The 26,048-nt window shown below is 45.5% G+C and overlaps 1 protein-coding gene across 2 annotated transcripts in view; it reads left to right on the top strand.

Annotated features, from left to right (window-relative positions):
* Positions 1–26,048, top strand: part of LOC135388561 (vacuolar protein sorting-associated protein 52 homolog) — a 128,926-nt gene that overhangs the window by 48,810 nt on the left and 54,068 nt on the right. For both annotated transcript variants that reach the window (XM_064618181.1, XM_064618180.1), the window contains exons 8-9: positions 10,488–10,638; positions 24,827–25,060. In XM_064618181.1, the coding sequence (XP_064474251.1) occupies positions 10,488–10,638; positions 24,827–25,060 (385 nt within the window). The remainder of the gene's footprint in view (positions 1–10,487; positions 10,639–24,826; positions 25,061–26,048) is intronic.

Raw genomic sequence — 26,048 nt, 5'->3', positions numbered from 1 at the left:
TGGGTGCTTAAACCAGAGAGTGGAACCGAACCCGAACCTGAACCGAAAACCGTTATTAACCGTTATTTTTGGCCGAACCAGAACTGAACTGAACCGAAACAGTCGACGCCATCTTGGAGCTGAACAGGAACTGAACCCTTAAAAAAATACAGGTAACCGGTTCAAATAATGGTTCATACGGAACTAAGGGCAGAACTTTGCATGTTGAACATAAAAATTATCTTCTTTTTTTTCTCTCTCCCTCTCTCTCTCTCTCTCTCTCTCCCTCCCTCCCTCCCCTTGTTACTTCTTTTATTGGCTTCGTACCCCTCCTCTTGCTTGCCGAAAAAGTCATGCCCTGCAGTGGCCCCGGATTTTCTCGAGTCGAGAAATAACAACAACTTTATTGGAAGATGATGAATGGGAAGTTATGACCATAGGTCGGCGAATTCATTCATGATGGCCTTCACCGACTTCATTCACCATCACCTCATAGAGAATGATGTGATGTTGAATGAAGGGCATGATGTGATGTGAAGTTGAAGTTGAAGTTGAATGAACGGCATGATGTGAAGTGAAGTTGAAGTTGAATGAAGGGCTATGATGTGATGTGAGGTTGATGTTGAAGTTGAATGAAGGGCTATGATGGGGATTTGAAGTTGAAGTCCGCGTGATGGGTCTTGAAGTTGAAGTCTGTGTGATGGGATTTGAAGTTGAAGTCAGTGTGGTGGGATTTGATGATGAAGTCAGCGTGATTGGTTTTGAAGTTGAAGTCAGCGTGTGTGGGTTTGGAAGTCGAAGTCCGTGTGTTGGGTTTTGAAGTCAGCGCGATGGTTTTTAAGGGGAAGTCAGCGGGATATGGGTTTTGAAGCTGAAGTCTGCGCGATGGATTTTGAAGATGACGGATAGGTTTCGAAGTCCTCATCGATCCCTACAGCTGGCTAACCTTTTCAGTGACTTTCATCTTTCATCCTCATAATAGGTTTTGAAGCCGACAATGTTTAGTCGATGTATGACGTTCACGTGTCGTGACTGTTACTTGTGCGAACGCGTGCGGAGTGAATGGCAAATGTGTATTGGAGTGCACCGAGCGAACATAAACGCTTCGCGTTTCGTGTCTGGTGTGGGCGTATGGGCCTGACACTGCAGATGCCTGGCGGACTTCCCCCCCCCCCCCCCCCCCCCTGTTGTGTATCGGCCGGTCGCAGGTCGTGGTATCGGCGGTCGCAGGAAGGGAAAGTGTTTCGAACGCGTTACTCTCTGGCGTAGTGGGGCGCGGAGGGCAATGTCATGTAGCCGGAGGCAACTGTATGTTGCGAATGTGAGCGGTAGAGTAGATCGAGATGCGATTTGGCGTTCTGCGGTCGCGCGGTCTGCACGTTGCGGTTGTTCCGTTTGACTCATTTACTCGCCTACAGCTATAATGTGCGTATATATGTATATTGGATGGGTTTGGATTTGAGCCTCCGCCTTCGGTCGCGTACGCGTGTTTTACTAGACGACAGTAGATTGCTGTCGTGCAGACGAAGTGTGCTTTATTAGGCTTATTTTGTGTCTTCTTAGATTGCTTATTTTTCCTTTGTGTGATGGGATCAAAATAGGACAAGATCGGGCTGGCATTGTTTTTGTGGACGTCTTTTATTTTAAATGTAATACACAGAGGCCACTATAGGTCTCTTATTTATCTGAGGTGCATAGGTCATGTTTTGGGGAATTATGTGTTCGGCATGCATGTAGCATCCATCGGACACAAGTGTTCCATCAGAGCACGTAGCTGCTATTTCTTAGATATTCATCGCCAATAAAGTACATTTCAGCAGAGGCGGGGAAGTTAATTGCCACCCAAAAGTTGCTAGTTACGAGTTACGTCATTAAGCTAAATATTTAATGAAGTTACAACCTTCAAGTTATCAAAATGAAATTAAGTGAGAAATGAAAGTTCTTGCTACCATGCCGAAATTAAGTTGGGAGCGGAGTTCCGAATATACCTTGTCAATTGGGCACAAAGTGAGAATTGGAATTCGAAGTTCTGCGAGTTCCCATTTTCCGCGCACATTTCATAGGACCTTGCCAGTGGCCTTATCACCTTCCCCGTAAAAAAATGCACTCCACGCACTCCAAACGAACGCTCTGCTACGACCTAACTCAGAAGCACGTCGGAATTGCGTTTGCGTACATCCAGTACATCACGCTGCAACAAGGCGGAGCAGACAGGCTGCTGGCGCCGCGCACGTGCAAGAGGCGGGGTCACTGTCGTTGGAATTTTCAGGAGCAAAATAAAAAGAAAGGAGCCCGCGTTGTGCGTTCTGCCTGCTTGGACGTGAAGCGAAATAGAAATTTCTAACTTTGCTCATGATACTTTTGCGAAGTTACCTCAGAAGTGACTAACACTATACACTCAAGTGATTATGATGAGAGGTTGTTTCAAACATCAAATAAAAACAGGTAAGAGTGGGAATTGTTGTAAACTGTGTCGACACATATTTATTTAGAGATTGTGAGAGAGGAAAAGAAACTGTTTCACGGACTGTAAATTGGTGGTCTTTCGGGCTCCTTGCAATCTTCACTTCAATTTGCGCCTCACATTCTGTATGTATTACATGTGTCCAAACGCCTCAGTCGTTAAGAATTCACTTAGTGTTCGTCCGTATATACCCTCCTCGGAGGAAAAAGAATACAATGGGTTACACTTTTCCGAGGACAGATTCTCAGTTTTTGGTGTCAGTGATTTATCCAGACCATGATACATCCCTGTGACACCCCCCACCCCAAAGAAAAAAGTTTGGCGACACCCCCTGCAAAAAAGGGGGCTTGCCGTTTCAGCTGCAATGACATGTCGGTAATTATACGTGCCAAGCTGTTATCACTTTAGCACACTCACACTCACACACACTCACTAGCTTCTGCTAAGGGACCACTCAGTTTTTGTGACCTTTTGCCTTGAAGAAATGACCAAATAAAATCAAAATCAAATCAAGTAGCGGTAATAATGACCACGCCCCCTGCTTGGGATTCCGGATGAACCACTGCAGTGGTGTATTGCATGAAAGGATTAGAGTGAAAACATATGTCCAGCGAAGGTGATTACAGGTCGCTGAATTCGTTCATGACGGCTATTTCCAGTGTCAGTAAGCATCATGTCACAAGAACTCATGTAATACTGAGTGGCTGGGCACGATGTATTCCGATGCCGAAGCTAATACCCCCGCGTCACGAGTGAAAAATGGCACGGCGGAAAAGTCAGACGTACGAAGCCACATGATCGTGCAATGTACCGGCAGACACGGCGATCGTACGGAGTCATATGAACGTTCAATGTGCCGGCAGGCAAGGATATCGTACGAAGCCACATGAACCTGCAGTGTGCTATGCGCTCACTTAGCTGTCAACAACGGGCGCAACATTATGCAACAACCCTACTGCGTAAGCAACATACTTCCCGCTGCCGTTCACATGCGACAGCCCTCCTTTTCCTCCTTTCTTGGTGCACCCTGCTTCCAAGCCCAACCCAGAGCAAGGCGACCGCACCCTCCAAACAGCATCCCTCTCCTCCGCTTACGCTTTCGCCGCCACTACCAGGACATCCACTCTAACAGGGGCGAGGAAGACGCCAACGTCGTAATCCCCCAGCAGCGAGCAGCCGGGCACACCAACGTAGGCCTTCGTTGGTATTCAACTTCAAAACCCCATCAGCGGTCACCCGAAGCCACATAAACGTGCAATGTGCTATGCGCTCACTTATCTGTCAACAACGGGCGCAATATTGTGCAACAACCCTACCGCGCAAGCAATACACCTTCCGCAGTTCACATGCGACAGCGAAGGTCAAACGTGGCATCCCTCCCTTTCCTCCTTCATTGGTAAACCCTGCTTCCAAGTCCAACCGAGTGCAGGCTGACCGCACCCTCCAAGCAGCATACCCCTCCTTGGCTTACGCTTTTGCTGCCACTACCAGGAAACCCACGCAAACATAGGCGAGCGGGACGCTAGCGTCGTAATCCTGCAGCCGAGCACACCCCACGTAGGCCTTTCTTGGAATTCAACTTCAAAAACCCCATCACCGACTTCAGCACCCATCATAGGAATTCAACTTCAATACCCCATCACAAACTTCAACTTCAAAATCCATCACCGACTTCAGAACCCATCATAGGAATTCAACTTCAACTTCAAAATCCATCACCGACTTCAGAACCCATCATAGGAATTCAACCTCAAAACCACATCACAGCCTTCAACTTCAAAATCCATCACCGACTTCAGAACCCATCATAGAAATTCAACTTCAAAACCGCGATGGGATCTGAAGTTGAATTCTGATGATGGGTTCTGAAGTTGAATGATGGGTTATGATGTGATGGATTCTGAAGTTGAAGTTGAATGATGTGATGTGATGTGATGGGTTCTGAAGTTGAAGTTGAATGATGGGTTATGAAGTGATGAATTCAGAGGTTGAAGTTGAGTTACGGGCTCGTGATGTGATGGTTTATGACGGTGATGTGATGTGATGGGCTTTGCGGAAAATTGACCATGATGTGATGCTGAATGAATTCTTAGCAAAATGCCGACCTATGGTTATGACTGAAAACTGTTATGAGTAATTCTGCCTAAGACATACACAAGAATATACAGGGTGTCCCAGTTAAATGCGAACATCACATATTAATATCACTTTTTCCAAGATGAAATCAATTGCAATATAGCATATGGTGAAGGGCACTCCTCAGGAGGGCATTAGCAAACTCCTAAGGCAATGCCTTAATTAACTTTCAATAATTAACTTTTTAATTAAAAAGCTACGAAGTTGTCCCAATGAGAATATCTGGCCTCTTCGGTCACATGATTCTGGAGCTGTTTTCAGAACAAAAATCCATTTGATAGATCGTCTGCAAAAAATTCTTGAAGGAATGCCATTTTTTTCTTCATTTTGTTCATTGCGCATCTTCGGAGACGCGTCTTCCTTCACCCTCAATGTGACAAGGTGAAGGAGAACGGTGCCTCCTATTGCGTCGAATTGTATCGGGCGACTCTGTCGGAACTGGCCTTATCTTGGGTTGCATTTTCTGTTTCCAGGATGCAAGAGGCGATAGTGTGCTCTTTCACCCTCTTTTTAAAGGATATTTAAGATTAAAAAGATCAGTTATTTTTAAAAATATGTTCGCATTTAGCTGGGACACCCTGTATACCGTATTTACTCGCATAATTTGCGCACTTTTTTTACCGAAAAATGACGCGAAGGTTGGGGGTGCGCAAATTACGTGAGGCATTAACAAGCTGACTTGAAAAATGTGCAAAATCTGTTAAAAGATGGTCCTTTAGGTGAATAATACAATACAATCTCGGTGATAGGAATCTCACGGGGTAGCGGAAAACATTCGTATCGTCCGAAATTCGTATAAAAAAAATTACACCAAAATAAAAATTTAGGCAAGAAAATAGACAGTGACTGTTCATTTTCTATAACGGTCAGTGAAAGAAGTCGATCGTAAGGATTTTCTCTCTTCGTTTTTGGCCAATGCTGTAAAAATTTGCGAGAGAAATTCAAAAAGGCCCAGCACGTGCTTTCCACGTTTTTTCTAAAGCGAGCTTCTCCTAAAGCACGCATGCGTTAGGTGAAGCCAGCTTGCGGAATGCTGACGCGTATGTTGTCGCCAGAAGTTTTCCTGATATGTTCCCTCCACGTATTCTGGTCCTTCTTTCCTAAGCCAGCGCGATGTCACACAGCTTCGCGGTTTATTGTAGTGAGGGGATAAGAGGTCAAAACAGAGATAAGATACCATACCGGGTAATCCCTTTGATCTTATCTCCTCCACCAAGGGAGAGTCCTTGCTTGCATTACGCAGCATGATGTAGGGAATTCGTGGTGAGGATCTCCTTCCATTTTCGAAAGAAGGAGCAGCATGCGCCCGGTGACGCGAGAGCGTCAGGGGGGAACGACCTCTGTTGCGCACGAAAGTAGGAGTGCGCAAATTATGCGAGTTTTTATTTTCACAACTTTTTTAGTGAAAAAGTGGGGGTGCGCAAATTATGCGATGGCGCAAATTACGCGAGTAAATACGGCATTACAATTAGGGATCAACGACAGTTTTCGATAGCATTCAGGAAGTGACATGTATTGTAATATACTAATCAACCTGGCCTATACAGGGTGTCCACCCTAACTGCAGACATGGTCGCTGACACATATAGCACTGTCCAAAGCTGACTGCCCTCCTATGAGGTTTGTGTTACAAACAGGTGTAGCATTGTAAGATCAGACCGTTTGTAACACAAACGAGGAGAGCTGTCAGTTTTTCTTTGACATCGCCATCTGTAAAATATCATTTCTACGGTTATCGTGGACACCCTGTATATGTGTATATAAATGCGAGTAAACGGACCAACCGATGGATTTGTCGTCGGCTGTGCGACTTTAGGTCTTTCAAATTTTCTCTTCTTCGTTTTCTTTTTTGTTCCTCTTCTGTTCTTTTTTGTGCAGTGCATTGCGAAAGCAAACTGTCTGAGCTCAAACACAGCATGCGTCCATGTGTACGATGCTGCAGGATAAACTGCCACCATGTGCGTCTGAATTAACAAAAGAACATACTAAGCTACTTTTCTTTGTACATTCGAAATAAAAAAGGTAAAGCCAACCATACTGCCACCATATTTGAAAATCGTGAATCTGTCGGAAATAGAGTCGAACTCTCTCTTTCTGCACTTGCTCTTGCCCGTGCTCTGTCCTTGTTTCACAGAACTTCACTCTAACGGCGATGTGGTAGCACTCAGTGATGAACTATAACGCGCCTTTCACATAAAGACCCCGGACTCAGAATCGCACATTTCCAATCCAACTACCACCAAGCGTCGTTTGCTGATTAATGTGTATTCATGTCTCCTGACTGGTGATATATATGTCAATATCAATGACTTAAATGACTTAGGCCTAGGTATAGCAGGCTTGGTTGACTGTAATTCCTGGAGAGAATCTGCGAGCAGCCTGTTGTGCTTCATACCCACCTGTGACCCCTGAACCGGTTCATAAACCGAACCGTTTGGAAAAAACCGGATCGAACCATTATAGTTGCCTCCCGGAGCGGAACCGGAACTGAACCCTTACCGTCGAACCTAAACCCGAACCGAACCGATAAACGTTTTGGTTCGACTCTCTGGCTTAAACTTCGTTCTCGGTTCAGCAGTGTTTCATCCAGCGTGGCGAGGCACGCATTCGTTGATTGCAGTGCTGATTCGGGGTAGACCTCAAAAGCAGTGTGTCGAACCGCAAAAAATACGGGTTCGGTTCAGGTTCGGGTGCGCGTTGCTTTGATTTCGTTCTGGTTAAGTTCCGGTTTGGCAATGCCAAAATCGAACCGGTTCAACACTTCCATTTTATATGTTTCATAAAACTGCTTTTATCAGGAAATGCGTGGCTAATAGCTTACTGCTGTTGTCCGCATTGGCATTTTTAGCGGTCAGGTACTTCCTTTAGCGAGAGAAAGGAGAAATGAATGAACGCTTATTGTAAATAGACTCCATGCTGATGAAGCGGTGTAGTCCTGCTACTTTCTGTTCCCAAAATCTCTTTTTTCACACGCACAGTGCCAGCAAGATACACTTAAAGGAAGCCTAATAAGATGGACAGCATTACAAAGGTCCTGTTTCACCAACGCCGATTAACATTTGAACCGATATCAACTGTACCTTTACTTGAATTTGACGCTTAACTCTGCTTTACTAAAGAGAGTTATTGTCATTAAAACATTCATCAGGTCACCAACTAACGTTTATAAACAAGAATTGAGTATTAATTTGAAATTTTAGCAACCCTTGATCTCTGTTCAAAGTTAACCAGTGTTGGTGAAACTGGGCCATAGACGACGGTACTTGGCGGCACACTGCATTCGCAGCGTGAATCGATCTGAAACCGTACTGAAGCATGTCAGAAATGAGCCTGCCAGCCTTACTCTGTCCGAGCTCACAGTCGTGTACTAGTTAATCCACAACACAAAGGCAATGTGTCACGACACAATTGCACCACCAATAAGCAGAACTGCATTTACTTTTCAAACCACGACCAATCAAACAGGCACCATTCAGCGTACGCTCCTTCTTCACTTCTCATGTTTCTGACTTGTTTACATTTTACTGCACGTGTAAAGGGAAATGTTGGGCACTTACCTAATCGCATATTCATCCTATAGAGCTACATAACTGGCCTACTCCATTCCTGTTTCATTCGTCCACGTGGCGCCTCGTCTCTTAAGAGTAGACGCCACAGCGCGTGCGTGGGGTGTAGCCGCGGCGCTCACAAGGACAACTGCGCTTCAACGTGTTAAAAAGACGCTGAAAGTATACTTACTATACATCCTCGTTTGACTGCTAGGTGAAAATTTCCGAAACCCATGATGGACGCGTGATGATGATACCAACGTGTCTTCGTTTGGGGATTGAGAGGAACTCTTATGCGGACTTCATGTATGTCTGAACTGTTTTGTTGCGAACTAGTTACCGCTATTATTTTTTACGGTTCTGCTTCGGTTCGGGTTCAACAGTGTCACGAAAATTTCGGTTCGGGTTTGGTTCGACACCCTGCTCAGAAGGACTGTCTATATTCTGCACGCTCACTTCTTGGTCGACAGTTCCTGTCTCGTGGATTCCCTTATTGACCTGAGTCAAACACTTGGGACACAGCCTATCACCTGGGCACAGGTTTAGAGAACGTGCTTCACTAGACAGGTTCAAAGATATGACTCTTGTACCGCGACATGACCACTGGTGGGCTGACAGTGGGTTTACGCAGTTCTTTGATGCAACATGCAAGACGTACTTGTGCATGTAGAGGGTCAGATGATGATTGCAGATAATTCTGATGTTGGCCCATTCTATGCGAGTTCTTCTCATTCATTCATCTCATTCATTCATCTCAATCATTCATTCTATGCTATGTGGTTGTAGTTAGTTGTAGCAGCCCTTTGTGCTTATGCAGAAGAAGCTTCAGCTCGCCTTTCGGCGTTTTCTTCAAACTAAGCAAAGAACAATGCCCACGTTGCAAAGCAAGACATTCAACATGCGGACTGTTTTGACAAATGAAAAGTCTGTGCTCCAGAAAGAACATGGCAAGATTTTTTCAGGGCGGTGTTTTCTCTTTCTTTAGTTATCACGATGCTTTGTGCACCTGACGGCATAATATGCATCAGCAGGCAATATGCATTATTCGCTGCACGTCGTTATCTTAGTTAATATGTATTTATATACCGTCACGCGGATAGAGGAACAGACAAAACGAAAGCCTGAGGCTTCAAAGACGTTATGCAGAGTCCCAATGCAGGGCAGTACAAAGTATGAAATTACCTGAGCGCGCAACGTGCAATAGAAGAGGTTTGTTTACCTGAGAGAACTCCAAGGATCACAAGGGCTTCTCGACTGTTCGTCTTCGATAATGCTACCAGGCGTCAGCTTTTCTACAATAGCACTCGCACCACACACACGGTGAGAGCTTGGGAAATCACTATTGCGGTAATCCGGCGAGCACGGTCTGGGCGCCGCATTTGCCGGAAAGACTGCCCATAAACGTATGAAACGTGAAATGAAAATGCTGGATGAACCTGTATGCCAACTTAATGCCACCAGTAGGTAGCTGCAAGTGTAGTGGAATTTGGTTCCTGTGACGATCATAATTTTTGGGAACCAAACTTCCGGGGGGCAAGCACAAGCATTGTATGATTTGGCCTGGAATGACTCAGCAGATATGCTACACGTGTCACCAAGCACACCAGTGAACTGCGAGCCTGCATGGATAAAAAACAAATCGACGTGCTTCGCTGGGGCAAAATCTATGTTTTCCTCTATCGTCTAAGCAAGGCTACAGAATGGTGTATCGCTGTTCTTCACGCCACAGGTCTGCTCGTACAGTATCACATAGGGTGGATGGCACCTATTTGGGTGAATTTAGTCTTCTACTTTTTGAACAGCTGTTCGTTTTCAGGCTGTGCGGTAGCAGAGCTAAAAGTAAGCCTGTCTCGGATGACACGTGCAGATGAAAAATAAGGTGTCAGGAGGCTCAGAGCGAAAACTCGGGTGGGGTGACTACCCCCTCTGCCCCTACCTTCCGACGCCCCTGCATAAGGCCACTGTGTTCTCGTGGCTCAGCTCGGTGAAATGATTGGTGGAAATTGTTCTTGACTCCAGTCGAGAAATTGACAGAACGATCGCATACTCTCAAATCCTGTTACCATGAAAGAAATTGGAGAAACCTCCTAGGTTCTTTGCAGGTGTACTGTACCTGCTTCTCTTTGTGCTAATCTGAACAGTCAAGAGCGTGAATGAACAGGTGCTAATATAATGTTTGCATTGATACCCTCTCTCTATCACCTACCTGCACAAGCTTCGAAACATAGTGTGTTGACAACACAATAGCAAAATGTACAGACCCTGTTGGTCAGTATTCAGCTTTCTCTGTGAGATAAAAAAGTGATGTAACAAAAGCTTGTGTACCTTTTTTCAACTGTCAGGTGAATTTGTTGTTGCAGCCGTATTCTGGAAACCCCTGTAACAGAAAAAGAATTTTTGGAGCAACTCTATGTTCTGGACCACAAGATATCTTTCGTGAAGGAACAATCATTCAGGGACTTCCGCTCCTGTCAGGATGTAAAGGAAATTTTGGATGGCCTGAAATACAAGGTAACTTGAAATTCATACTCCTAGATACAGTAAAAGCAGAAATTTTTGCAAATTTTGCTATTGAAATTTTTCGCAAAATAAAGTCTTGTAAAATATTAGTAATACTGTGCGAAATACTGTGCGTGTAGAAATGTCACGAAGCGAAAATGGGCCGGCGAGTCGTCGAATAAACAGCAAACAGTTTATTAAACTACTTGGTAGCAAAAGCACAAGAGTGATAGCTCTCTGAACAGAACTGAGTCCAAAGAATGAATGCTCCAGCTTGGAGCGCACAAGCATTTAAGCGTCGCGCCGAAAAGTCTAGAAACAGCACGTGCGTTTGCCAGAGAGCAGGCGATGTGTCTGGAAGCTTCTTGCTTCTTCTTCAGCGTGCGCCGGGATGAGATGTACCGTTTCGTGCCTGCCCTGGAAGTTTCCCGATGATGATTCGTGGCATTGCCCCTTCCGTTTCTTCTCCTTCTTCTTCTCCTTCTTCTTCTCCTTCTTCTTCTTCTTTTTTCATGTTGTTTCCTTCCAGCCAGTCTTCAGTGCTGCCTGCTGTAGTACGGCTTGAGTCGAACGATGTGAACTATTTCAGTCCTCGGGGGTCGTCGAGAGGAAACGCTGCCCTCAGGTACCACTTCGTAATCCAGGTCTCCAATGCGTCGAAGTACTTTGTAGGGACCGAAGTACCGCTTCAATAGCTTTTCGCTCAGGCCTCGTCGTCGAATCGGCGTCCAAACCCATACCAAGTCGCCTGGACTGAAGCGTACGTCTCGTCGGCGCAAATTGTATCTTCTTTCATCGACGCGTTGTTGTTGTTGACCAATCCGTAGTCTGGCCAGCTGGCGGGCTTCTTCTGCTCGCTGTGTGAAGTCCAGAGCGTCGTTTTCCACATCACTGGGTTCGTGGGGCAGCATCGCGTCTAGCATAGTCGATGCGTTATGGTCGTGTGCAAGGCGGAACGGTGTGAATCCCGTTGTTTCCTGGACGGCCGTGTTATAGGCGAACGTGACGTAAGGCAGTATTTCGTCCCATGTATTGTGCTCGACGTCGACGTACATGGAAATCATGTCGGCAAGGGTTTTGTTTAGGCGTTCGGTGAGCCCGTTCGTCTGCGGATGGTACGCCGTTGTCCTCCGGTGAGCGGTGTGGCTGAGTCGAAGGATTTCTTGTGTTAGCCTGCTTGTAAATGCCGTTCCCCTATCGGTGATTAAGGCGGTCGGAGCTCCGTGCCGTAGTACGATGTTCTCGATGAAGAACTTCGCCACTTCTGTTGCTGTGCCCTGTGGAAGTGCCTTAGTCTCAGCATAGCGTGTCAGGTAGTCGGTGGCGACGATTATCCAACGATTTCCGGAAGACGAACGTGGGAAGGGCCCGAGTAGATCCATCCCAATTTGCTCGAACGGCGCCGACGGCGGTGCGATTGGCTGAAGGTACCCAGAAGGTCGTACCGGCGGCGTTTTTCGTCATTGGCATTCCCGGCACGTCCTTACGTAGTGGTGTACGGTCTTGGCCAGTTTTGGCCAGTAGTACTTTTCCCTTATACGGGCCAGTGTCCGGCTGTATCCCAAATGACCTGATGACGGTTCGTCGTGGCAGGATTCAAGAATCTCGGTGCGCATGTCCCCAGGGACAACGAGAAGCCACGTAGCGCCTTGTGGTGCGTGGTTTTCTTTGTAGAGAACACCATTACGTAGGGAAATACTTGGGAGTGATCTTCTGAAGATGGGAGGAACATTGTCGGCGCGGCCCTGCAGATAGTCGACGAGTGTCTTCAATTCGGGGTCGTTATACTGCTTGGTAGACATAGTCGCGCTCATTAGACCGAGGAAGGCGTCGTCGTCCTCGAGGCTGTTGTCCTGTCGCTGGAGTGGTGCTCGGGACAGGCAGTTGGCGTCGTTGTGTTTACTTCCTGACTTGTAAGTGACGGTTACGTCATATACTCCTGTAATCGGAGGCTCCATCTCGCTAGGCGTCCTGAGGTGTCCCTTAAACCAGCCAGCCAGCACAGAGAATGGTGGTCTGTTACCACCTTGAACGGCCGTCCGTACAGGTAGGGGCACAACTTTGTGATGGCCCATATGAGTGCAAGGCACTCTTTTTCGGTCGTCGAATAGTTCTTCTCTGCCTTGGTTAGCGTTCTGCTTGCGTAAGCAATGACGCGTTCGACGCCGTCGTGAAGTTGAACGAGCACGGCTCCTAGACCATCGTTGCTTGCGTCGGTGTGTATTTCTGTTTCGGCGTTTTGATCGAAGTGGGCATGCACGGGTGCGGTCTGTAGACGCGTCTTCAATTCATCAAACGCCTGCTGCTGGGCTTCACTCCAGGTAAACGTGGATCCGTCCTTCGTGAGGGCATTCAGGGGTGACGCAATTCTTGAAAAGTTCGGAATGAACCGTCGGTAGTAGGCGCAAAGGCCAAGAAAGCTTCGAACGTCTTTCACGTTAGAAGGAACATGGTAATTTGCGATGGCCGCCGTCTTCTCGGGGTCGGGGCGTACGCCGTCGCTGCTCAGGCCGAGAAATCTGAGTTCCTCGTAGCCGAATCGACACTTCTGAGGCATCAACGTCAGCCCTGCAGTTCTGATAGCCTCGAGGACTTGCTTTAACCGTTCAACATGTTCTTCGAATGTTCTTGCGAAGACGACAACATCGTCGAGCTACACCAGGCAGGTTTGCCATTTCAACCCGGCGAGAACTGTATCCATAACACGCTGGAACGTCGCTGGTGCTGTGCAAAGGCCGAAAGGCATAACCTTGAGTTCGTAAAGTCCATCCGGAGTGACGAAGGCAGTCTTCTCACGGTCCCGTTCGTCGACTTCAATTTGCCAGTACCCCGTCTTGAGGTCCATGGAAGAGAAAAATTTTGCGTTTTGAAGGCGATCGGGCGTGTCGATTCTTTGGACTCAGTTTTGCAGCAGGTGCCCCGCACCTCCACCAGAAATGTCACGAAGCGAAATGGGTCGTCGAGTCGTCGAATAAACAGCGAACGGTTTATTAGACTACTTGGTAGCAAAACACAAGAGTGATAGCTCTCTGAACACAACTGAGTCCAAAGAATGAATGCTCCAGCTTGGAGCGCACAAGCATTTAAGCGTCGCGTCGAAAAGTCTAGAAACAGCACGTGCGTTTGCCAGAGAGCAGGCGATGTGTCTGGAAGCTTCTTGCTTCTTCTTCAGCATGCGCCGGGATGAGATGTACCGTTTCGTGCCTGCCCTGGAAGTTTCGCGATGATGATTCGTGGCAATACAAACAAAACAGAAGGGTATTGGACTTTTACCAGTATTGGACTTTTACATTGGACCAGTTAATTGCTGTCATAACTTATGCTAAGTGCGAATTAGGTTTCTTTTGCTCAAGTGCATTTGATCAGTCACACTTCTCGTTTGAATGCACACTTTTGATTGTACATTGTGGACGTCGGGTCCTAAGACACATAGATCATGTTCCTTTCACGCATGACAGCACGACAAAAAGCATAACTGATTCGTAGTCTTACTGTCCCCTGTTACCATATCGGGCCCACAGAATTCGGGCCATGTAATTTGAATTCATTATTTGATGAGGCATGCACTGCTGTTTTTTTTTTTTTAAAGCTTGGACAAGCTATTCCTAATTTGGAGAACCTATTATGGTGGTAATTATTCTGAGGTGTCTAAATTTCACCCCCTGTAGCGCAAAATGATCTTTGTTCTGTTCTTTGAACCTGTTGTTTCATGCATGCTGCTCAGAGTACTAGGTGTTCAAAACAACATAAAATGAAAATACATTAGCACTAAGGTAAAGTAACCATATTTTAGCTGCCAACATGAACTGTAGTATGAACTACATGACCACAGTTGGCACTGCAGAATACGATTCAGAGCTCCCGCAAACGTCATGCAACAAGCCCATAATGGCTTCGACCATTTCCATACTTCAAGAAAACCCTAGTGGTTATTTTTGGACACCTAAACAAAAATAGTTATTATTATTCACAACATATAACCTGTTTTTTTACACCTATGCAGCTACAAGTTCCGGGATGGTAGCGGCACGAGTAGGTTGTTTAAAGACCCGTGCGTCCTTGGATACCCTACGTGGGCATTGAACATACGGATAACCCTTTCTGCTACGTCCTGCAGGTGCTACTTCTGTCAGCACTAGATCTCCTCACCTCACACATTATTGTCTGGGCATCGAGTAGAGCCTTGTCTGGGCCGGGCATCTCTCTGTCTCTTGTCGAGTAGAGCATTGTCTGGGCCGGGCATCGAGTAGAGCCTTCCATTTTCTTTGATAAGGTTTCTCCTATGTATCAGCCGGACACCGATAACGGTTCAGGCTGTTTCAACCCTTCACGAAAACTGCCGGATTTATTCCAACACCAGCTGTGCAGCTACACCACATGTGCAGCTACAAGTTCTATGATGGTAGCAACACCTATGGATGGTTTCAAGCCCTGTGCATGGCTTGGTCAGTGTTGTCCCATCTGTGTCCTTCTTCTTGTCTGCATCCTTAACAATGCTGTTCTTACCCACAAAATACCAAAGTAGGTGTTCTTCGGGCATGGCAGGCATGCTTTCACTGGTATGCTGTATGTGGCCCGTTCACTACACGGTGAGCAGGCCCACACCTAGTGGGGGGAGCAGGGTGGGAAACACTGAGACGTAGGCACAAAAGAGGTATGGGTATGGGTCCCTTGTAGGTATGGGCTGTCAGGGACGTCGCCGAACCAGAGTGTGTACCGCACAAGGTAAATGGATCCGTGGCAGAACCAACGGAGGGCTCCCGGAAGGTGCAGCAGTGAGGCACCCATTGGAGCTGACCATGGAGCGCAGTCGAGGTTGAAGTTGACCATGGTGCACAACCAAGGGCCGGGGTCCACAACAAGATGCAGTTCCTTTCTCGCGAAGCCAGCCTGCACCTTCTCTCGAGCTGCACCTGCAAGGAACTGTCTTGGCTGCTTCTCTTTGTCCTTCTTCCAGCGCTCATATGCACCAGCGCCACCACATGCTGCAAATAAATTCCTGAGTGGAAAGTGCGACAAGATGCCTCTGGGGACATTGCATTGACTGCGACAATATTCAGGGCACTTATTACCCTGGTATTTACAGCCGATAGGTGATCTCCTTGGTCCCACAATATTACCCTGATCTCCATCGAAGGCTGAAGAAAAATGGCCAGAGGGACTGAAGGAAGTTAACTCACTCAGGCTTGCCATGCTTCTGAAGAGGGTGGTGCAACGAGGGCTCAATGGAGCCAGAGAGGAAGACCTGGAGGGGGTAGCGTCCACATGTTTGGGGCCTTGGGGACCCTTGTGTTAACAATCTTAGGGACTAACGACTGTAAACCTGGACTCTGACATGTCTGACGTTTCCGAGGGGTGAGATTTCATAGGTGCCTCGAAGGAGGCGGACATTGACTGGGTGGTGTCCCCTTCGACTGGGGACTGACATGGCTTGTGAAGAGTAGCTGTAGAAGGAGAGAGAGTGTGGCTCTTGTGCATCCAGATCACATTTGTCAAATCAATGTTTGCCAGCAGCGAAGGGAGGAAGCGCCCGCTCTCTTTGGAAGCCATGAGAGTAATCACAATCAGTGGCGTGGGAAACTCTTCTCGTGTTATCCCTCAGGAATAGTAGATAGCAAAAGTAATTCTATCCCGAAAAAGGCCAATGAATGCACACTTGAAAATCATTGCCCAATTTTGTTACTCTAAGATTTGTAGAATGCAAAAAAAAAAAAGAAAAGCTATCACGTGACTGTTACAGTTGTGTAACGCGAATTTCAGTGCAAGAGTTTGTGTGAGTGAAAGTTGACACTTTTATTGTTGATGTATGCACAACTACTTTAGAGTGACGAGTACTGCCTTGTGATCTGTGAAGTGAGTGGTGTTGCGGTCGATATTCTTGACGAGGTGACAGTTTTGGAACGCCAAATCATTGCACGCCTTTCTCGAGGTTGTTACGGCCCCTGTTTTGGTGGCAGTTTCAGCATAAACACTTCTTGTAGACCGATGCATCAAGCGCCTGATTTGCATGAATAGAATGAGAGTCTCTCACTTATGCTATTCAACAGCGGGAGATCGCACTCTTTCACCAGGTACCTGTATTCGTTGGAATCCTGTACCCGTCGAAGCAGCGCATGGCAAGTCAAAGGCAGCACTGTGAGATCATTCTTGAACCACAAGCAATCGCAGAGTGAGCAACTCTACCCAAATGGGTTTTCCCTGAATTGCCTATAGAAGCCCTTCGTGGCTCCTTCGGCTTTCGCTTGCCTCTGATGCCTCTTTGCCTCTGCTTCGGCGGCATGCACGTTTAGGTCCTGACGTCGCACTTTCAAGCTGGGTTTTCGCAATCTCTGCGCCTCTGTTCGCGCTCTCGTGCCCACTGCAAAGCTCGTGCATCAACAGGGGCCGGTCTCCATGACGTCTGAAGCAGAATCACCGTCGCTGTAACAATGGGCTTATTTGCTCTCACAGGCTCCTTGCAGAAAGCGGGTCCTAATACAGCGATGTGACATTGGTTCTCTCCCAAGATATCTCTGTTTATGATGCACTAGAGCATATAAATTAATATAATCAAACTTCTTCATTCATGTTTTTTTACATGCTGTGGCTGCCGCGATCTCGGGGAAACAAGGCCCACTAGCAGCTATTGCTGTAAAAATCAGAGTTACCGGCACGGCTCCACTGGTCTGAACTGAAGTGGCTGTGGGAGCTCGACGTGGGAAACATGAAGATGACATCAGGAAGGTGCCTAAGCCTCATATCTAGTGTCGAGAAGAGAGTACGAGCAACAGGGGGGTCCTCGAGGTGACTAGAGCGGATTGATACGTTCACCCTGCGTCTGGTGTAACACAAGTTGTTATTGTTTGTCTACTTCATTGGTCAGACGTCCTCTTGGCAGAACGATTGAAAGTGTGAAGAAATGTTACTGTTATACTCCCAATGTTACCACCATATTTACATGTAACCATCTGGACCCTTCAGTTATTTTCCTAGATGTTGCTGTCTCCGTACAGTCTGGCAGATATGTCACTGAACTTAAAAAGAAACCAACTAACAAATGCCAGTGTCTCCGTTTTGATAATCATCATCCTAATGCATAGACAAGGAATATTCCTTATTGTCAATTTTCACGATTGAAGCGTATGCTCTAGTGCTTTTTTTTTTAAAGGACTTTTTAAAGGACAACGAAAACGAAAATAAGCTGGAGAGCTGTTTACCTCATATTGCAGTGTGTACCAAAACAATGCAGAATTCGACTGAGATTTACGTATATTAGTTGAAATGCCGCAATAATCGCGATACATATAAAATTCTGTAGTGGAGCGCTCTGAGCCCCTGGTGAGCATCGCCACACCGCCGTAGCAGACCACGGAGGTGACAAATATTGTTCCTCCTGTTGGTGTTCCTGACGTTCATTTTGCGGTTGTTTTGCGATCGGAGGTTGATTATCGCGACAAGAAAAATTGTACATTCTAGTGAAGTGTTTCCTGGCTGTGTGCTACAGCGTGTTGCCGACTTCCTTTTGGCAACGTGAGGAAAGAGTGTTTCTTTGATGAACCATACACGGACAGACAGCACAAACACAGCATCAAACATCAACTGATGTTTATTACAAAGACAACCCTACCGAGGCTGGTCCCCAAACCCTTCCGAAAGAAGGTGACCTCACTCCCTCTATGGGTGAGTCTTGCTGCTCACATTGTTGGCTGTCTCACCCTGCATTCGGCCAGTATATGTTTCAAGACCAACATACTCTACTAGTCTGTCATTGTTTCCATGTTTGAATTGGCCATTGGCACTCGACTGGTAATCAAGAGATGTGTAGCTCAAAGTCCGACGATGTCTGACTTTTTCAATGGATGTCATATTTCAATTGTTTACGAGAGACGGAACACTTATTCTCGCCACGAATCCGTCTATGTCTACTTGAAGACAGGTGAAACAGGGCAAGTAGGGTGCGACACATTTTGTTGACAAATGGTTCACAACAAATCCGGAGGTGCTCATTAGCCTTGGATTGTCAATGAAGTACATGAGGCTGAAAGAAGGAGCAGTCCCTTCTGTATTTTCACGGAAACGGAAGGCACAAATCTTCACCTCCACTCAGTGTTTCAGCGTACGTCTGATTCCCGTTGCGGGGGAAAAAAAAAAGAAGAAACATAGGTACAAACCTATCTCTCATTGGAGATATCGCCTTCAGGCTTTCACGAGATCTCCGAATCGAACGTTTTGAGACGTTGTTCGGAATTCGCCTTGTTCATCCTGTTCACCTGGCTAATGGCCATGGAGCTCGAGGAACATCTGACGTCACACGCTCCTCAGCTTCTCCCGCAATGCTTTGCGACAGTGAGCACAGTCCATGGTTGATGGTGCCGGACGGGCGGCCCATCCAGCTCGTAATTGTCAAAAATATGCCCATGCATACACCATACTCACAACATGCTGGTGACACCATGATTCTACGTAAAATTTACACCTCGTTCGGGCCCTTTCTTGCAATTGACAAATTTTGCTTCTGTTCCCATGAAATGTCCAACGATTTCAGAAAACGTAATTATCCCTCTGGTCTGACAGTGCCTTCTCTAAGTCATGTCTTTTCTTTTTTTTCTTTTTTTTTAGGAATAAGAATTTTTTTACAGGGTCTACTTTGTCATGAGCCTCCAAAAGAACATCATGTGACTCATCATTTATCATTAGTGTACTATGTACCCAATATAATGTGCAAGAAATGTAGTGTCCAACACAGTGGTGAAACTTGAGACACAGTGTGTGAGAGATTTTATGGTTGCAAGTCTGGGGTCGGATTCACAAAGAGCTCGTGCGACGGAATCTGTCGTAACTCCATTGTACGGGAAAGTTACGACGAAGTGTAGATTCACGAAGGGCACGCGTCGCAAAATCTTCGCAGCTTACGGCGGAACCCTGCGAGAGCTCCCGAGCGGTCTTACGAACAAAAATGGCGGCGTTATTTGGCAGCGGTGGATTTGGAGATGGCAAACAAAGACTCCATAATACGCGTCAACGCATTGCACTTTGCCACAGAACCTTCGAGACCATCCCCGAAGTGACATTGAGGCACTTTTTCGCTTGGTAACCTTCAACAAATGCTTCAACTTTGTGCTACGTAAAATCGGGTCGCAGGGATTTTTCAAGCAGCCCCTACACCCCGCTAAGACACCCCCAACACCCCTCCAAATTGTCTGCAAGAAAGGCAAACGAAGCCATAAAAGCTGCAAAACTGAGTGCCACACACCGCTTACAAAACACCCTCACCCACGTCCTCCCCGAGACGAACATACTGGGGATATATTTGCTGTGTCATCGAACGCGTTTCGCCTGTGATTGCATGGTATCCATTATGGCTACCGAAGGACCGAGAGCACGTGCAGTAACAAAACATTTGGGGGCGAACAACTTCGTCTTCTTCTAACGGGACGACTCTTATTGGTGCGACTACAAATTTTCGTCATCGTTACCATAGTGAAAACATAGTCTCGCACCCTTTGGCTGTTTCTCTCCGAGGTGCACGTGACAGGAAGCGAGCAACTTCCTCTTCCTCGTCAAAGGGTGTACCCTCTCCACTACGATAGCTTTGTGAATCGCGCTTACGACGCCGTCGTGCGCGCGTCGCAGGCTACGACGTCTTAGCGCATCCTAGCGTAACTTACGATCGCGTTTGTGAATCCGACCCCTGATATTATTCATAAGCATCAAACTCCCACCTCTATCCATTTTGATCTTCCTGAGCATGGCAATGATGCTCGTTTCAAAACTGCCACCCTAGAATCTGGCTACACTAATGATTTGAAACAAAAATAAATAAATAAATAGTTAATCATTGCTCATATCAATATACCCTACCCTTAAACTTCACACCCTCAAATGCACAATGGCTCATGCAATTGTTCAACTTCTAATCACGCCCAGTTTTCCCCCTATAGCTGTTCTTTTTCTCTAAGTCTGTGTGACCTGGTTTGGTTGGTGCGTGGTAGAATGAAATGGATATTGTGGTGCTTATGAGGAGGGACTGTGTTGACACATGCACCTAATCCTAATTTCTTCTGTGGTAGTCTTTGTATCGGTTGTGTCGCTCTCTTCTTCCCTACTTGACCATGAGACCTTAAAGGGGCACTAAAATGCAAAAACAACTTGCTCTCAAATGAAAGTTCGTGTTTCAATTAGTATAATACAAGCAAAATTAGTTCACAGCGCTACCGTTTAGAAGAATAACGCAGTGAAAACAGAGCCGCCTTTGGCGGCAACGAATGGGATCCCCAAGAAGCAAAGATTGATGGCATTCAATGAGACAGCAGGAGAAGCGTGCGCTTACCTATCGTGGCCGTGTAGATTTGGAACGGATCCGATCGTAGTGTTCCGTATAAGCGCGGCATGATGTACACTGCTTCATTCTTCAATGCTGATTCACTGAATGGTAGCCCAGAACAGTTCTCGCGAATGTTCCACTGACAACATTTATTTTCACGTCCTTCGGACTGCGACGGCAGTCCTGTTCGCAACGCGCCCTATGGTTTTCACGGGGACTGCTCCATGACGTGGCACACGCAGCATGGACTAAAAGCACCGATGCGCGAGCTGGAACGACGTTCAGTGCTTAGCGCCGAAGGAAGAAAGAGCCCGGTATAATTTCGATTGTAGCTCCGTAACGGAATCAAAGTTTTGAATTATTATAACAAGTACGAAATTAACATAGCGTGGAACGTGATTTGAAGTGAACTTGTTTTTGCATTTTAGTGCCCCTCTAAAAGATGTTAAGTATTGCTCCGCTTTTATCTAATATCATCTCCTCATGTAAATATCTCATCCTGGATCACCTGATCACTCACACTTGTAAATACTCACTTGTTATCGTCCGCCAAGCACGTTAGCCTGTTCACCCTCCTTTCTTTCTTATCCTGGTCCATCTCATCGCTCATACCTGTAAATAGCTTTTAACTACCACACACTCTCACATCATCTCTCCCATAAGCATCTCTCACACACTCACCGTAGTTTTGGCGCTCTATGGCCTTTGTTGCCTTTGTGCCATTAAAACCATAATCTCTCTCTCTCTCTCTCTAAAAGATGTTACCACAGAGTAACTTTTACCACATAATACAACAAAATCAATGTGTCAGTATGTCAGTGTTACTGTATTACAGCTGGGATAAGCCGGAGTAGTTGGTGATAGTTTAAATTTGGGGATAATGCAGCAGCAACAGACACCGACACAGTGCCGTCAGTGTCTGATCGTTCTAACTTTGTGTTGGTGTCTGTTGCTGCTGTATTATTACTGTATTACCTGCTTTGTCTCATACATCCACAACTGTGTACTTGCCTTCAAATCAGTTGACGCTGATTGCTAGGGCAGTGCAAATACTCACATTTTTAAATATCAAAGCATGTAATATTCGATCTTAATTATGTATAGAAATTTTGAACCAAAGCACTGTCTCGTCCAAACAGAACATGTCATGAACCCAAAAATGCCAGAAGAGAGAGTACCTATAAAACAAACTGAGTGCTGCTTCACATGAAGCTTCATAGGCACCGCTGTGGCGCCTTGCATTCTCACCCTCAGCGAGATGTTCTGTCGGCAGCTGTAGGAGGCGAAGTTAGCAAACTGAGGTGCGCGCTGTACGAGGGCGAGAGATGGATAGCCGTATCAGTGTTCTTATCACATCAAAGGCATCCAGTCTGTCAGAAGTGGGAGAATAGGAGCAGCATTCTCACCACTGTGTGGCGGAGAACAGTATTTTGGAGGAGGCAATTAAAAAAAAAAGAACGTTGCGGCTAGTTCTGATCGATCCTTGACAAAATCCTTAGATGTTGAATAAGTTTTTGGTGCTCTTATTGAAAACCCTGCCACCCATCCTGAAAATATTGTTGTGGATATTTTGGAAACACGATAGCGAGTCAATATTCGCATGGGAGCTGGTTTCATGAACATGGAATGTATCTTCAGAAGGTTGTTGGGGTACTTCCACACCTACCACTACCAGCCTGAGGCAGCCAGCTGTTCGCTATAAAGCTAGCCGAACCAAATTTTATTTTTATTTTTATTTATTTATTGTTGCTCTTCTTACTTTATTTTAGTAAACAACCCTGATAATGTCTGTCTACTAAAGACAAAAGATAGAGCAGCATATTGGATCAACCAGTGTTGAGTCACGTTGATAAAAATACTTTAAAGGCACTTCTTCAATTTTTTCCTGAAGAATGGATATATCCTATTGACAGTAAGTTTGTACCTTCCTGGACAGTCAATTCCACAGTTAAAGGAATTCTACTTTTCTAATCTTTTCTCAGTGTTGGAGGTTACCAACAATAACTATTTTCTAGCCTTGATGTTATCTGGTGATATGAACATACTAAAAATGTATTTTTGATTATTACAAATACTGTTGCCAGGACTGGCTGTGTGAAGGATTATGAAGTTGAGAGGCCCAACTCAGTGCCCAACAGTAGCTCCTTGTTTTATGTTATGCATTATGCGTCTGCAACACATACTAAGGAGGTGGAATATGTGCTTAGTGCAAGAAACAGGCAAAAGTCAGGCAGAAGTAATGTGGACTTGATGTTCTATTGAGAAAAAAGAGGAAAAAGACTAATGAAAAGCAGTATAGAAAGAATATGCATGAGAGACGTCTCGAAAATGTCACTGATACTGTGGTCAGTGCGAGCCTATTGAGGAAGAGCAATTGAGGGTTTAGGCCTCTGCTCCTCACACTTCCCATTACAAATGAAATGTTTGTTAGTTTCCCAAAGCTGTGAAACAGCCTGGCTGGCTAATCACAGATAAAAGAAGTGAAGAAATATGATGTAACCAAGTCACGTAGACAACGAGTTGGACCAGCGTAGCAGCTTGCTTTTTTGTTGCTAACTTTTCCACGAAACATGTTAAGATTTTACCCAATACAAGTTTCGATCAATCACATTGCACCCAACTATGAAGCAGTTCACGTTGTTTGGTATTTAGATGCTTGCACAATAAGTTGAATGCAAAGAAACCGCAGATGCCAATGTGTATAATGCAATCTGCCCTCCTCCCACTGTCACCGGCGAGCGCTCCTCGACATTGTGCTTCCTTCGAGGAGAAACATGTTGGCTGAGTCCCCATATGCAGACATACGAGAGATAACTGTAATCTCAAATATATATACCTGTCAGATTCACCTAGTACGGCGGTGATAGATAAATGATATTGGTGATATGCATAACTGTTACTTCATTTCCGTGCTTGCTTCTGAAGACATGTTGCGTTTCCCTTGTGCTATAGTCATCCACTGATGTGTATGTTCAATATAGAATATGATGCTATTGTGAAGCTTGTTGAAAACTGTAACTGTAACTTCATTGATTTCGTTGATGACCTAAATTCACAGTTATTCTTGAAAAATACCAAAAATGTCTTGGCAGAGATTCTAGTTTCAGTTATGCAACCATCTCTTGTGATGGGCCAAATCCCTTCATACTGGTTTATAGTAAAGATACTTCCACTACAGAAGTCTGGGAACAAGTCATATCCAGCTAACTCATCCTATCTCATTTCCTAGCCTCGCCTTGCAAATTCCTGGAACATCCTTGCTAAGTTTTCTCAAAAAGAAGAATTCTTTTAGCCCTTACGAGCGTGGTTTTCGTAGGAGCTATTGGTGCAGAAGTGACTAGTAGGATTAACATGCAAAATGACTTTCAGACTTGATGTAGATTGCCAGATAGATGCAGTGTTCCTTGACATGGCAAAAGTGTTTCACAGGCCTCCATTATGTAAAAGCCTGAGTCTGGGCACACAGAGGGACATCCCTCTGTGCACCCAGACTCAGGCTTTTACATAATGGAGTTCTTCCACCAGCTTGCCTGCATATACGCCATCAGTGAACGACGTCAGTGTGTTTGACAGGATACTTCACTGCTGTCACTTACTTAAGCTATTGAATCTCAGCACCCATCCCCACGTCCTCACTTGGATGCAAAACGTTTTCGCTAATCAAAAACAGTATGTCACACTGAACAACTCACTGTCAACAAAACAGCACAACACAGTCACGATGAGTGACCCCTCACTACTCAAAGCTGCTAATGTATAACCTGTGAACCTGAAACTGTGAATTTGATTGTTTTTTAACATATATTCCCCACTGTTATCTTAATTTGTTTTCCCCACTAAACTTCATTCTAGGCCAGAAAGTTTTGAATAATCTTATTATTCTATGCTACTATGCAGTCAATAGCCAAAGTGAGGGAGTACCTGCTACAAAAGGTGTACTCATTCCGTAAGCCCACAACCAACTACCAGGTGCCACAGAATGCGATGCTGAAACACAAGTTCTTCTACCAGTTTCTTATGGCGCACGATAGAGAAACTGCACAAGATGTAAGAGAAGAATATGTCACCACAATGGGCAAGGTCCTCTTCTCATACTTCAAGAGCTACACCAGCCAGCTCATGAAACTGCAGGTGAAATATCACCCATGCTTACATCTACTTTTCTACTTTATTACATCTACATTACATCTCCTTTGCAGTAGATGTCAGCAAGCACACATTGTATGCCTTTCAGGTATATGGTGTGTGTGATTTCTTAAAGCATGCATCTTAAATCATGTGCAGTGAAAATGCTGCTACAGTCAAACTCCTTTATAGCGAACATCTTTTTAACGAAAATACCACTACAGCAAATTTTTTTGAGGTCCCACTGGAGCCCTATAGGTCCAATAATGGACATCTTTTTTAACGAAAATACACCTTTACTGTGAAATTTTTTCGCTGTCACCTGACTTTCGTTGTAAAGGACTTTGACTGTATTGCTGAACGCATTCGTAGGTTCATAGGTAGCATTCTGACTGAGTGAGCAACTGCAAATACTCACACAGAATTACAGAAATGCCCTCCTTTGTTTGCATTTTATTTTATTTTCTGTTTTTCTACTAAAGCCATATTTATCGAGGCCACTTCATGCTAGCAAATCTTTATCAGAAAGGACGACTGGGCGAGTTTGTACATGATGCCACAAGAACTAGCGCAAAAACACAGGGATCAGCAGACTTTTCGTGCTTTGTAAGTGTTTTCTGTAATACACAGCGCTAACATCCAACTGTGTGTTTTCTGCTGATCCCTGTGTTTTTTTGCATTAATTCTTGTGGCAAATCTTTGTTTCAAAGAGCCAACTTTGTTCCTATTTTATGGTTTCTAGCAGTTGATTATCACCCCAGTGCAATACAGTGATTGAAGCACTTTTACACTAACTGACCACATGGCTAATTTTGATGACAGAAGAGTTTGTGACCTTAATATTAGAGATCATGAGATGATTTTTGTATGTGGTCAGAACATTAGCAGGTAGATGAGATGACAGACAAACAACATGTCTGAGAACAAGAGTTAGCAAAAGGACTGCATTATTGACCGCAGTGCTTCCTTGATACCAGCTCCCGTGGCATAGTGG

Source organism: Ornithodoros turicata, chromosome 3, assembly GCF_037126465.1.
Source record: "Ornithodoros turicata isolate Travis chromosome 3, ASM3712646v1, whole genome shotgun sequence".
In the NCBI taxonomy this organism is placed as follows: Eukaryota; Metazoa; Arthropoda; class Arachnida; order Ixodida; family Argasidae; genus Ornithodoros; species Ornithodoros turicata.
Note: the sequence above shows the minus strand (reverse complement) of the source record. Positions and strands in the feature narration are given on the sequence as shown.